Source organism: Cnephaeus nilssonii, assembly GCF_951640355.1.
Source record: "Cnephaeus nilssonii genome assembly, chromosome: 14".
Lineage (NCBI taxonomy): Eukaryota > Metazoa > Chordata > Mammalia > Chiroptera > Vespertilionidae > Cnephaeus > Cnephaeus nilssonii.
In genome coordinates, this window is record NC_137085.1 from 4,060,381 (window position 1) to 4,074,049 (window position 13,669).

At 60.2% G+C, this 13,669-nt stretch overlaps 1 protein-coding gene across 1 annotated transcript in view; it reads right to left on the minus strand.

The window, feature by feature from the left end:
* Positions 1 to 423: 423 nt before the first annotated feature.
* ASS1 (argininosuccinate synthase 1) overlaps positions 424 to 13,669 on the minus strand; it is a 43,975-nt gene continuing 30,729 nt past the window's right edge. The window contains exons 13-16 of the mRNA XM_079790340.1: positions 10,437 to 10,568; positions 5,541 to 5,697; positions 2,063 to 2,128; positions 424 to 669 (exon numbers count right to left, since the gene is read on the minus strand). Of these exons, the coding sequence (XP_079646466.1) occupies positions 624 to 669; positions 2,063 to 2,128; positions 5,541 to 5,697; positions 10,437 to 10,568 (401 nt within the window). The 3' untranslated portion in view covers positions 424 to 623. The remainder of the gene's footprint in view (positions 670 to 2,062; positions 2,129 to 5,540; positions 5,698 to 10,436; positions 10,569 to 13,669) is intronic.

The window sequence follows — 13,669 nt, forward strand, 5'->3', positions numbered from 1 at the left end:
TTTACTGGGGGTTCTCCCTCCTCCGTTCTCAGGAGTTCACTGTGCACTGTGGGCAGGACAGCTCCCAAGTGTCACCTACACGCTTCTTGGTTTCCCTGGCACGTGCCACAGGCCACAGTTGGGGACAAATGCCAGGCTGCTGGCTAGAGTTGGACCCAGGTGGGCATTCCTGGACCCCCCATTTCTTGCCGGAGGAGAGAGGGGTCGATTCTTCCACATAAACAGATTCTCAAGCAAAAGGTGGCCTTCGGGAGCACTTAAATCAGAGCACACAAAGGTGGGTCTAAGAAAAGCATGATTGACTACACACGTGCACACACACACACACACACACACACACACTCTTACCCCTGTCTCTGCAGAAATAAACAAAAGACTAAGGTATCTTGTTTTTTATTTGTCATCTTATAGCTCCCCACCACAGCCACCCCCCACCCTCCCCTTCACTGACCACTTTTGTGGGCTACAGGGGACCAGGGAACAAAGCTGGGGCCTGGCACCCCCACTAAGCTGCCAGCCCCGCCCCGGGAGAACAAGTCACAACTACAAATTATCAGGACAATTAGCGCCTGTACTTGGGAGATGGGCAAAGCGAGGAGGCCCAGCCCTCATTGTCAGCGGGTCTATTTGCCGGTGACCTTGCTCTGGAGGCGATGATACTCCTTCAGCCTGTAGACCAGATTCAAAACAAAGAGAAATGTAAATGAACAATAACAACACGCACTCCCTCCAATTAATGCAGGCAGAGCGGGGCCTCGGGGCAGCTGTTTGTTAAGATGTATGTGAAGTTGTCCTTTTTCCTCCCTCTATTTCCTCTGCCCTCCAATCAGGACAATGTAATTAATTTATTTTAAGTGTGTGTGTGTGTGTGTGTGGGGGGGGGGGGGGGGAACATTGCTTGTCATTGTTAAAGACAAAACATTTAACTGGCATTGGGAGACATGAAGAGGCCATTGTGAAAACCCACTGTGTTTGGAGACATTTTAAAAGGTTTGTAGTCATAAAACACAAAGAGAGGGCAAAGGAGCTGGGGAGGTGGAGGTAGGTGATTCTCGGAGGGAAGGGCGCCCGGGGTGGTGGGGCTGGATTCGAAGACTCTCCCTATCTTGACCGGCTCTGGGAGGAGATCGTGGGGTGTTCCTGGTGCATGTGTCCAACCCCAAGCCCCGGGAGAAGAAAGCTGGTGAATAAGAACACACAGTGGGACGGACAGCCCTTCTAGACTCAGCATCCCGGCTTCCTAGCTGTGTGACCATGGGCCAGTTACCTAACCTCTCTGGGCCTGTTTCTGGAGCTGCAAATTGGTGTAAGAATTAAATGAGACAACCTAGGAGATGCCTGGAAGTGGCTTAGTCTTTGGTAGCTGCTGGCAAGAAATGCCCCCGTTTGCCCCCGTGCATGCCAGCCCCAGGGCCACGCCCAGGCGGAGGGCATGCTGCCCGGCTCTTCCCACATGCTTGATTTCCACGAGCTCCTGTCCAACTTTCCCTGCACCCGTGGGGCAGGCACAGTTTACAACTCCACGTGGGATTCCCACGATCTGAAGGGGTCAGAGACCCCCCTGCAGTCAGGGTTTGAACCCAGGGCTAAGGCTCAGATGTGTGCCGCCCCGTTGGGTCATGGAGAGCCACATGGCCAAGATGGCTTCCCGCTGGGCCTGCAGCTCAGGGGTGGCGACCTGAAGGCAGGAGCCGGCCAGGTGACCTGCTGGGGCCCCCTGCCAATCTGCCCAGGAAAGGGGTTCCCAGGGGAGTCCCTGCAGGTGGAGAGGGTGTCAGTACATGTCAGGTTCGAAGGGCAGGACCCCAGAATCGGGAGCCCACGTGCCCAGGACCCTTCTGGCTGCTACAGGGGTGCCTTCTGGCCCCGCCAAGAATGGGAGCAGGCGGGGTTCAAAGCAGGCCCCGAGGACGCTCTGGACGAAGGGACGGGAAGGCGGGGCTTGTCCAGGGCAGGCAGCAGCCAGAGAGGTCAGGCCCCAGGAAGTCTGCTCCTCACACCGGGGGCGGGGGGGACAGGGGGACGGGACGCTGAGGACCCGTCAGGGCCCAGAGCTCCTCACCTCAGGGAGTTGATGTTGATAAAACCGGTGGCATCGATCGGCTCGTAATCGCCCTGCACGTTCATGCTGCAAGGAGAGAGCAGAGCCTGTCAGCACCCCGGCCTCGTCCCCACCCCCGGGGGCCCCCTGGGGCGGCACAGGTGGGAAGAGCAGGTCCTCCAACAGCCAGCGCACTGCGTGGGGAGCCTGAGGACATGAGTCTGAGCCGGCTCCGCCCTCGGGGCTGTGGGGCGTCCAGGAATAGCCGCTGAAGTCCAGCGCCCAGGGCCCAGGAAGCCCCGGGGGCACACGGAACAGCCTGGGGTCTGCACAACGCGCCCCTCAAGCTGCAGGGAGGCTCCAGCCTTCAGGGCAGGATTTGCCAGTCAGCTTTCACCTTCCAACCAGCCAGACCCCGTCTACTCCACCCTCACACGGGACACCCGCCCCACGCCAGGGCCAGGGACAGTGCGGGTCAACCGCAGCTGCCGGCACCGGACAGATGTTTACTTTCCTTCCCCACCTCCGGCTTCCATCCCCCAGGGTCGGAGGTTGGGAGCTCTCCCTTAGTTGCCCTCCGAAACCCTTCCGAGCCGCAGCCCTTCAAGTTCGAGGCCTCCTAGTGCGGCCCAGCACCCCGGCTCCCCATCACAGAGCTCAGGGCCCACGCCCTGCCTGCGCCCCGGGCTGCGGGCTTTCACTTGGAAACGGGGCTCCGCGTGAAACCATACAGCTGGCACCTGGCGTACGGAACGGGCTCGCTACTGCACCATTCGTTCACCCGCTCATTCATTTACTCAGGTATTCACGAGGCACCTACTGCCTGCCAGGAGCCCTGCCTGGCACCGAGGAACCAGGAGCAAGATAAGCACAGTGCCCAGTGGGGGCAGACGGAAGCAATCGATCACCTCTCCGTTCATCGGGACGGTGACAAGCTCTCTGAGGACAAGTTCAGGGCGCTGTGGTCTCAGATCTGGCTCCACGGGGCCTCCCTCCATCCTCCACGGGAAAGGGGACCCTCCCATTTCTCACGGGCCCTTCTTAGGTCCTGCCCTGAATCAGCCCCTTGTCCTGTCTGCCCAACTCCAGCCTCAGGACACAACCGTCTCAAGGTTCTCCATGACAAGGAGGCGGCCTGTCCCCTCAGGAGCCTTCTCCGGGAGAGCTGGGGCTGGGAGGGGAGGGTACAGGGAGGCCGCCATGCTTAGGCCCCCCCACCCCCAGGCTGTGCCTGACTGGCTCTTTGTGGACTTTTTACAACAACAAATGGGATGTCAGGCCTGCCCCACACCCCAAACTTGTTCCCCCTCTGCCCTTGCCCTGACCTTCATGGGGCTTGAAGCTGGCACACAGAACTCCCACGCCCCCACCCCGCCCTCCTCTCCACCTCTGCCGGCCCCCCCAGGGCCACCAGCCAGCACCTTTCCTGTGAGGGGCAGGATGTCAGACTTCAGAGGGTCTGCAGTGTGGCACCCCTCCGCGGGCAGGAGGAAAACTGGCCCAAACTGAAGCATCAGCCTAGGACGCTGGCCTCGCTCCCCCTGTCTGAGGCCCCTGTGCTCCGTCTGGGGGCGGGGATGGGGGAGAAGGCAGGACCCCCTCCCTGCCCCCGCCTCCCCGCCTGTGCATCTGTCCTCCCACCCCCTCTCCTGTGGCAAAACAACGCCCCCCCCCCTTTCCCCAGATGGGCCCTCCTAGACCACCCCACAGCCTTGCCAGGTGGGGGCCCCGTCCAGGGGCCAAGTTGTCCTGCGAGGCTGCCGGAAGGTTCCCAGAGGTGTTCCTCAGGAACTGACAAACCCCTCTTTCAAACTGAGGTCTGGGGTTGGGGGGGGCGGAAAAGAGTTTACAATGATTTTTTTTTTTTACCTCCCCTGACAGTCTGCAGAAAACCTCTGTGCTTTTATTTCTGTTCATTCGAGTGGCTCTGACCTGCTCTATAATTACGTTACTTTCTACCTACTGTGCCGCGGCATTTCCAGCTCTGCTACCTCTCGCGGCTTCCTCGCTGGTCCCTGTGCCGCTGTCACTCAAGGGCTTTCAAGTCAGCGATGTAGAAATCAGAAAGAAAGGGGAAATCGGCGGAGACACAGTGAGAATAAATGCTCCTGCTTTTCTCTTTTTTTCCCCTTTCCCTTTTTACTTTATTCATTTAATCTCCCTGAGTGAGACTCTAAGGCTTAATGAAGGGTTGGACAGATTATTAGAGGCTGTTGATTTGGAGGGGGAGGGAAGAAAGAGCCAGAGAGAGAAAGAGAGAAGATAATTTGACATTTACCCCGACTGATCTAAACTGATTCGGTTATATTTATGGCTTATAAAGTGTTTAGAAAGATTGAAGGGGGGGAGAAACTCAACATGGCAAAGAGAGGGGAAGAGAAAAATTATATTGACTGCCAAACAAAACTCGTGCTGTAATTCTCACCTGGCCCCCGGGACGGGGTGCGGGCCTCAGGCTGAGCGAAGCTGGGCCCGGGCCTGGAGTCAGGTGCAGCTGTCTGTCCCCCAGGGGTCTGTCCCCCACTCTCAGGTGACCTCCAAACAGATGCCTCGCTCCTCGGTCAAGGCCACTCTCACTCACAACGCCAACACAGGCACGGCTAACGGGCATCTGCTGGCCTCGCCACCCCGGCCTGGCGCGTCGTGAGAAGCCCCCAAGGCTCTCTCCTCGCTCCTGTCCATCTCACTGGCTCTCCAGGCCCCTCGTGGGTCAGGGGACATCGAGGTGTCTGCCGCTGCCCAGTGCCCCCAACCCACCTTCTCCGCAACGCGACCCGCACGTCCAGGTAGTTCTCGGGGCCTGTCTCAAAGCAAACCCTCCCCAAAGCACACGCTCTTTCCTCAGGAACATTCTCAGCTCAGCCTCGGCCACCAGAAGGGACCCGGGTGCCTGGGCCCCCAGCCCCAGGCTGATTCGGGACCTTCCGCCTCCCTCCACAGCCAAGCCCTTTGGATCCCACCTCCTGAATACTGGCCAGATCGGTCTGCTTCTCTCCTTCCCAGAACCGTCAGCCTGGCCCAGGCCACCCACAGGGCCCACCCCCGCCACTCCCCCCGCACTCAGATCCCTTCTCTAGAGCAGCCGGAGGGGCCCTGGAAACAGATCCGATCACGCCCTCCCCCTAAGATCCGGCTCTCGGACCCTCACGCTGCGGCCCCTTGTCCCTCGCGTTCTTGTAGTGGCTGAATGTTCCGGATTCTTCCAAGGCTCAAAGCCGTGGCACATGACAAACTCAAAGATGACTTCTCAGTGACCACGGCAGAGCGCCCGTGTCTCCCTCCGCACAGCCGGGGCCACGGTTCCTAATTCCACATCCGGGCGATCGTTTGATTGGTGCCTCTCCCCGCATCTGGCCTGGAAGTTCTTCCTGTACCCCGCCCCGCACACACCGCACCCCCCTGCCCTGCCCGCGGGCAGGCACATCTTTGGTGAGAAAGCCAGTCAGAAGGGGCATGGCCATCAGGGCATGAGCCCGAGGGGGCAGGAGGGGGCACCTACCTCACCAGCTCCTCGTTGTAGAGGGACAGCGGGGACTCCCGGCCCAGGATGTACACCTGGCCCTTGAAGACGGACACCTGGACTTTGCCTTCCACGCGCTCCTGGGACTTGGCGATGCAGTGGCGGACGAACTCACACTCAGGGCTGTGCCAGAACCCTGAGGGGGGAAAGGTGAGGGCGCTGAGTTCTGGCAAACGACCACACCCAGGAACGAGCCCGAGGCCCCGACCTGCGAGCTTGTGGGTAGGAGGAGCAGTTGTCCCCCAGGGTCGGGAGGGAGGCTAACCCGCTGCTTCAGGCCAGACATTCAGGGAGGACCGTGGGCAGGGATACGGCGGCGAAGGGACCCCGTCCTTTGCCCACAGGGAGCTGCTTTACGAGGGACAGGAGACCGGGCAAGACTCAGGCTCGCGCCACCCGGGGCCCCGCAGCTGGGGGGCAGTTTTGGGGTCAAGAAGACCCTGTGTATGTGGCCTTCATGTCTGTGTCCCCATGTGTTAAGGGGGTGACTCAGTAGCCCCCTCCCAGGCTGGTGGGCTTCCCGGGGGTGGAGGCCCTGGGTTCAGGGGCTGCTGCGAACACTGGTGTCTTGACCAAGAGCCAGGAAGAGGCCCACCCCCCCGAGCTGGGCAGGCCCCTCAGAAATCAGTGAACTGACTTCGCCGTGTCGTTGTATTTTCATTCGCAAATATGGGCCCGAGCTCCGAGTCCTCATGAACAGCCCGTGAGAAACCTCTCCCAGGTCACACAGGCTGCAGGGGGCCTGGGCCAGAGCATCCCGCCAGGGCCTGAGAAACGGGCTGCCCCCCTCCCCTGCACCCACCGGCCCCCAGAGCCCTGAGGCCAGGGGAGCTGTGCTCAGTCCCCGGGAAGGGCAGGCTCAGACCTGGGACAGCGGCTCCTTTCTAGTTGCCGCCGAGGGGCCAGCAGCCGGCTGGCCAGGGTTGGGGGAGGGACAGGACGCTGGAGGGGTAGGGTTTCTCTGAAATGGAGCTGGGAAGGTGAGCCCACCTGGGCAGCTGTGGGGCCAGATGGCTCGTGATCTCCTGCCCCGATAAAGGGCCGGGTCAGCCCGGGGTCTGCGCTATTGTTGGGGCTCCAGGCCTCCAGGGGCATGGGCCGGGGCTCTCGGTGGGAAAGGGCCGGGGCTCTCGGTGGGAAAGGGGCGCAGGCCGCCTCTGGGATGGGGCCGGGGGCTGGCAGAGGCGGGGGAGGGCCGGGCAGGAAGACAAGGGGTCAGGTTCTTGCTCAGTGACCTGCCACTTGAGTTCACATCCCAGCACCACCTCGACAAGCAAGGCTCTCTCTTCGTGCCTCAGTGCCTCGTTCGTACGAGGAGATACCATTGCTGAGCACTCCGCAGGGGGCTGTGTGGATGCTGAGAGGAGGCAGGCATCTGAGATTTGGACACGGCCCCCGCCAGCCCTCCCTGTATCCAGGAGGCAGACACCCGGAATGGGAAGAGCGTGTGAGTGCTCCTGACTCAGTCTAGACCCTTGCAGGAGGGGACCCCGATGGCCCCACCCCCATCACACCCCATCTTTCTGACTACTTCGGGGTGATTAGACGTTAAGTTCCCTGGCTGAGAGATGGGCGGTAGATGGAGACACGATGGGGCAGGGAGACCCCTGTGGGAGCACCTGGCCTGGGCTTTATCACAGGGTCTCCCGTCTTCATCCCACGAGGGTCTTACGCTCAGATTTCTTTTCCCAGCAGACCCAGCCTGGGGTGGGGGGACAGTGAGCTTGGCATGCTGCATGGGGGAGACCCTGCAGGTCCCGGGCCCGTGAATGTGCTGTGGGTGGGGCCTGGCCAAGCACTGTACTGACGGGGATGACAACCCTCTGTGCGAGTTCACACTGCACCCATTTTACTGCTGAAGAAACTGAGGTGAGGGGAGAGGAGGTGAGCTACGCCCCCAAATGAGATGGGTCCTGAAGCTGGCGTTCTGCCAGGTCTCTGGGGATTGAGATTGCTCTGGGAGGGAGAAGGCCTTTACAAGTTAATACAGGCAGGCCCGGAGGGGAGGGAGACGGTGGCCATGACAAACAGGGCATCTAGCAGGGGGCTGAGGAAAACAGGCTTCCCTGGCCTCAGTTTCCCTGCCTGGGCTCCAAGACTACAGGGGCCCCAGGGAAGCCAAGCGCCAGAGCGGAGTGGCGGGCTCTGTCGCAGGAGCTGAATAGACCTGGTGCCCTTTGTTTACAGGAGGGGAAACCGAGGCTCAGGGAGGACAGAGACCCACCCAAGATCAGAACCCAACCAGAGGCGTGGCCTCTGACTCCTGACTCTGCTCGGAAGCCACGCCAGGCCTCTGCAGTATTTCACACACCCGGGAACAGCGCGCCGTGCCAGGCACTGTTCTAGAGGCTTCGGAAATGTCCACGCACTTAGTCCTCACTACAGGCAGAATCATTCTCCCCACTTTGCAGATGAAGAAACCGAGGCACAGGGAGGGCCAGTGACTTGCTCAAGCGGATCCCTGGTCTGTCACATTTACGCGAGAAATCACATCCAACAGCCCCTCTGAGCTGTTGGGGGGACAGGCTGCTGGCGAGGCCAATCTGGACATCTTTGGGGGGCATGGACATCAGGGGCACCCAGGCAACATGAACATGAATAATGCCTACCCGGGATATGTCTCCATGGCCCTCCCTCATCCCCTGCTCCCCCACCCTGAGGTTTTATGTCCTTTGAAACCTCCTAATCGCTGTAACTCATTTTGGGATTTAGAGGGCTCGGCGGGCGACAGAGCAAGAATACAACCCAGGTGGCTTGGTGGAGAGGCACGAGCCAAGGCTGTGTGCCTCAGACACCCAGGGCTCCCCGTGCCTGCTGCTGAGCCCCAGGATCAGCCCTGCTAACGGCCCAGCCCCTCTGAAGCCACCTGTCCTGGGCTCACAGCCGCCCCTCAGCAGCCAGACACCTCGGACAAGTGTCCTCACCTGAGGCCTGGCCCCTCCTCGGCCGCTGAGAAACCCCTGCACGGGAGCAGCCCGGCCAGGTGTGCGCCCCTCCGTCGCAGCCTGCCATGTCTTAATGGCTCTCCCACTCTAACCCAAACCCACCTTCCAGCACTGGGACCCCGAGGAGCAAGGGAGTCCGAAGGAGACAGTGGTATTTAAACACCTGTCTGTACCTGGGCAGGGGGCCCGGCTTCAAAGCTGCCGGAAACAATGGAAGGAGAAACGCTGCCAGCCAATAACCATGAGAGTCTTCTTGAAACGCCAAGATCAGTGACAGTGGTTAAGAGGTCCCCTCCCAAAAATTCAAAATCTCCCCGTGGAGCAGGGGTGAGGTGAGCACGGAGGCTTATCCGGGGAGGAGCCATCGGGGGATGTCCGACTGACAGCTTAGGCCCGCTCCCCGCCGTGAGACCGGCTTGTGGCTGAGCCGTGCTCCCCCTGTGGGAGTGCACTGACTACCAGGGGGCAGCTCCTGCATTGAGCGTCTGCCCCCTGGTGGTCAGTGTGCATCATAGTGACTGGTTGTTCTGCTGTTTGGTTGATTTGCATATTTGCCTTTTATTATATAGGAAGGATGTTAACTTTCCCCGGGGCCCTGACATCCAGGCCCCTGTGCCTGTCAAGATTGGCTGCAGGCAGCAGCCTGCCCCCCAGTGGCCGTTTGGTGTGATTGCTCTCATCAGGGAGCTATGAAGGGCAGAGAGCAGGCCAGCCAGCAGACAGTTTTTGGAAAGGGCTGGGCAGTCCTCTGGGCTCTGTGGGCCACGCGGTCTCTGCTGAGACCACTCAGCCTCCAGAAGCTAAGAAGCAGCCGCAGACGACCTGTGAAAGGAGCGTGGCCCCCCCAAACACTCCTCACAGTCACCGAGACCCCTATAAAAACTCCCACGTGTCACGGAGGGTATCATTTTAAAAAACGTTCCCCAGCCATTCATATACACTGAGTGGCCAGATTATTATGATCTCTGAACGCATAATAATCTGGCCACTCAGTGTGTGTGTGTGTGTGTGTGTGTGTGTGTGTGTGTGTGTTAGAGGCCTGGTGCATGAATTCGTGCATGGGTGGGTCCGGCCAGCCTGGCCAGGGGGAGGGGACATGGGTGGTTGGCTGGCCTGCCTGCTGGTTGAACTCCTGGTCGAGGGGACAATTTGCATATTAGCCTTTTATTATATAGGATATACACTGAGTGGCCAGATTATTATGCGTTCAGAGATCATCATAATCTGGCCACTCAGTGTATATCAACACTAGCCTTAGCTTCACGAGCTGAACAAAAACAGGTGATACAACGCGGGGTCAGAAGACCAGGTAAGGCACAGAAACTCAGTCTCCTCACCTGGGAAACGGGAACCCACCCGCACTGCGTGCTCATGTCACCCCCGGCCCATTCCACGCATGGGCTGGGCAGGTGGCGGTCCCGGTGATTTCTGCGCTGCCTGGGCCTGGGGCCGAGTTCTTGGTCAAGGCAGCTGTTGCCTTGCTTGCGACAGTTAATGTAGGAGCTCCAGGTTCTGCCTGGAGACAGCCTGACCTAGGGTCACACCCAGCGAGGCCACTTCCTGTTGTGTAACTTTGTACAAGCTCCTTCCACTCTGAGCCTCAGTTTCCTCATCTGTAAAAGGAGCTGGCTGCTCTTAGGAAAGTTGGGGGGGACCCCCTGGGACAGCGCTTGTCCCCACACAGTGCCTGGCACGGGCACGTGCTGCATAAAGATCGGCTGCCGGGGGGTGACCCAGGATGCATCCTTGGAGTCATACAGGCTGTAGGTGGCCGGGGCAGCAGACACCCCGTGAGCAGGGCAGGTCCTGGCATCCCCTCCTTGCTCCCTCGTTCCCTGTCCCCACTTGACCTCCTTTGACCGGCTTGTTTGGGGCTGTGGCCGTGGGCGGGGTGGGCCGGAGGGGAGGGGCGGCGGCGGGGACTACGCACCGGTGTACACCAGCTCGGCGAATTTCAAGCCCAGGCCTTGCTTGATTTTGCGCACTTCCCGATCCATGGTGAAGGCCTCGATGTCTAAATGAGCGTGGTAAAGGACCGTCCCCGCTGGGGTCTCGTAGATACCTAGCCATTTTTCCAGGCAGGGGGAAAAGGAGAAAAAAAGAGAGAAACACATGAAACCCAAACTGTCAGCAAATGACAAAAAGAAAAAAATAATAATGACTCGTCTGACAGGAGACAAGCCGGTCGGACCCATTCACTCCCAGCTTGCTGCAAAATGCATCTGTCATTATGTTCATGCTGGGGCCACGACAGTCCACTCTGCGGCTTGCGGAGAAAATGTCTGGATGCCCCCCTTTGAAGAGGCCGCAGACGTTGGAAAATGACAGGGTTCGGAGCTGCCCCCCTCCTTCCCAACGCGTGCCCACCGGCCCGCGGCTGAAAACCTGTAATTAAACCGACGACGGAGGAGCCCAGGGCCCCAAATATCCCTTCCTCCCTTCCACCGGGGAGCCGGGGAAGGGCTGCTGTGCGCACAAGTAGGCCAGGCCTCTCTCCGCCCGTGGCTCCTCCGTACCGCGTCTCTGCAGAGCGACCCTGACCTTGAGATGGACTCCCAGCACCAGCTGTATTTGCAGGGCCGGGGCCGGGGTGGGGCTGCGGCCCAGAAGTCCCACGCCACTTCCACCTTTCCCGAGAGGGCCCATCACTGCTGTGTGACCCAGGCCTGCGCAGGTGGGGAAACCGAGGCCTGCGAAGGGACCTGCCAAGGTGGAGCTGGAAACCGAGTTCAGGCCCCGAGTCCCTGACCGGTGCTGTGTGCTGCGCTGTGGGTCAGCCGGCGACGCGGGCCCAAACCCACCGTCTGGCTAAGTGCCCTGCCCACCACCTCGGGCTCGGTTCCTCCGTTTGCCGAACAACCTGCCAGGACCAGACGGGAGGAAGCAGACCTGTGGGGAATGTCCGATGAGCAGCGCCCCGCTCCACGTGAGGACACGAGGCCCCGGGCGGCGGGGCGGCCCACACACACGCGGCCAGGCCCCTGTTGGCCCAGCGCGGCGGCCCCTCGAATGAGTTCACCTGAGCCTGTGCACCTGACCTTGGACACACCCGATGGAGGAGGGGCAAGGACTGCTCCCACCCCCACGAGTGCCACCCAGAAGGTGCCCGTTTCCTCCCCACGTCACGGCGGTAAAGGGGCGAGTTTCGGTGAGCCTGACAATGCACCGCCTCGTCTTTCCAAACTCCTGCCCTAAACACACACAAACCTCGAAGGGATCTGCACGCCCGTGTTCAGAGCGGCGCTGCGCCCACAGCCAAAGGCGGGAGCCGTGGACGTGCTGGCCAGCGGACGAATGGATCAGCGTGGGTCCAGCCACACGACCCCGTGTTCTTCCCCAACCAAAGGACACTCTGCCCGGCTGCCGCAGGGATGCGCCCCGAGGACTCAATGCCGAGCGAGAGAAGCCAGTCCCCGAAGGACAAGTACAGAGGGATGCCCGGACAGGAGGCCCCAGAGGTCAAGTTCAGGAGACGGGAGGGGGTGGGGGGACGGGGGGAGACAGTGCAGGCTGCCAGGGGCTGGGGTGTCAGCCGGGGAGTTAGGGTTTAGTGGGGACAATTTCAGTTTGGGAAGAGGAGAAAGTTCTGGTGATGGGTGGCGGCGGCTGCACAACCGTGTGAATGTACCGAATGTCACTGAACCGGACACTTAAAAACGATTAAATCGGTAAACTGAACGGTATGTATATTTTACCGCAATTTTAAACCATCCTTTAGAGACTGCGAAAACTAAAACGGAGACTGTTTTCAACGCTGAAATCCGAAGGGGGGTGGGTCATGCGACTAGCCAGGAATTCCCCCCTCCCCCCCCCACCCCGAGGGCTCAGTCTGGGAATCACAGGAAAGTCCCAACTCGGGGGCAAGGCCCTTTAGGATCACCCCGTGTTCTCCCAACTTTTAGCGGCAACCTCAGTATTCCAACAGCCTCCAGCAGGCGCCTGGCACACGGAACAGAGTCCCGGCCCTGCTGTGGGGGGCGGGGCCTCTCTGTAAACCCGCCCCCACCCGAAGCAGTCTCTAAAGGGCTGATCTGGTCCACGTGCTCATTTTCCAGATGGGGAGACTGAGGCCCGGGGAGGGAAAGGACTGGCCCAGGTGCATGGGCCTGCCCGTGGGGCTCCTAGCTCTGCCCCAGGTGGCCTCGGGGCCCTTGGCAAAGGGACAGGAGCTCCCGGAGTGTGAAAGGAGACGCCCAGTCCGAGGTGCTGTGGCCGAGGGGGAGGGCCTGGGCTCTCGCTGTGGCTCCGAGGCTCCCAGTCCCAGGGGACCTGCGCGTCCCAGAGCCCGGCGCCCATGACCGCGGCTGCTCCGGAAGAGCCTGCCCGGTTCACCTGTTCGGCTGCGCGGCCCGGAGTCCAGCTGTGACCTCTGGGGACATGTTCCCGGGGAGGCCCTCAGGCCCTCGCTCTTGTCAGCAGTTTAGAGGGGAGAGACACAACCCAGAAAGGGGTGAGACAGGCGGACGGAGCGGGAGATGGAGGGATGGCTGAGAAAGGCCATTGCGGGTAGCATGGGGTGGGGGTGGGGGGAGAAGGGAGAGAGAACGGCGGGGGTGGGGGCAAGGAAAACCTATGGAAACTCCTGGCACCACCACCAAGTGGCTCCCGATGGCCTCCGGGCACCGAGAAAAGCCCTTGGCAGAGCCAAACGCATGCAGAACGCTTGGGAGTGTCTGTCTCCAAAATGGCAGTACCCACCACAGTGTAAAGCGGTAAGTCTTCAATTATCCTAGGAACTTCATCACCAAGAGTCGCCTAGAGCCGTGGTCGGCAAACTGCGGCTCGCGAGCCACATGCAGCTCTTTGGCCCCTTGAGTGTGGCTCTTCCACAAAATACCACGGCCTGGGCGAGTCTATTCTGAAGAAGTGGTGTTAGAAGAAGTTTAAGTTTAAAAAATTTGGCTCTCAAAAGAAATTTCAATCGTTGTCCTGTTGATATTTGGCTCTGTTGGCGAATGAGTTTGCCAACCACTGAGCTAGGGCAAGGCCTACTGGTCTCCTCGGCCGGGCAGACTCGGAACTCAAGATTCATTGGTTTGGAAACGGACTGCTGATGACTAGTTTTGCCACATTTTGAAAGACGGCCCTCACCCTGGCAGTCGCCCCCCGCCATCCTGGGCAGGCCGATACAGTGGGGCTCCCTTTCAGTTCCTGGGGAACCTG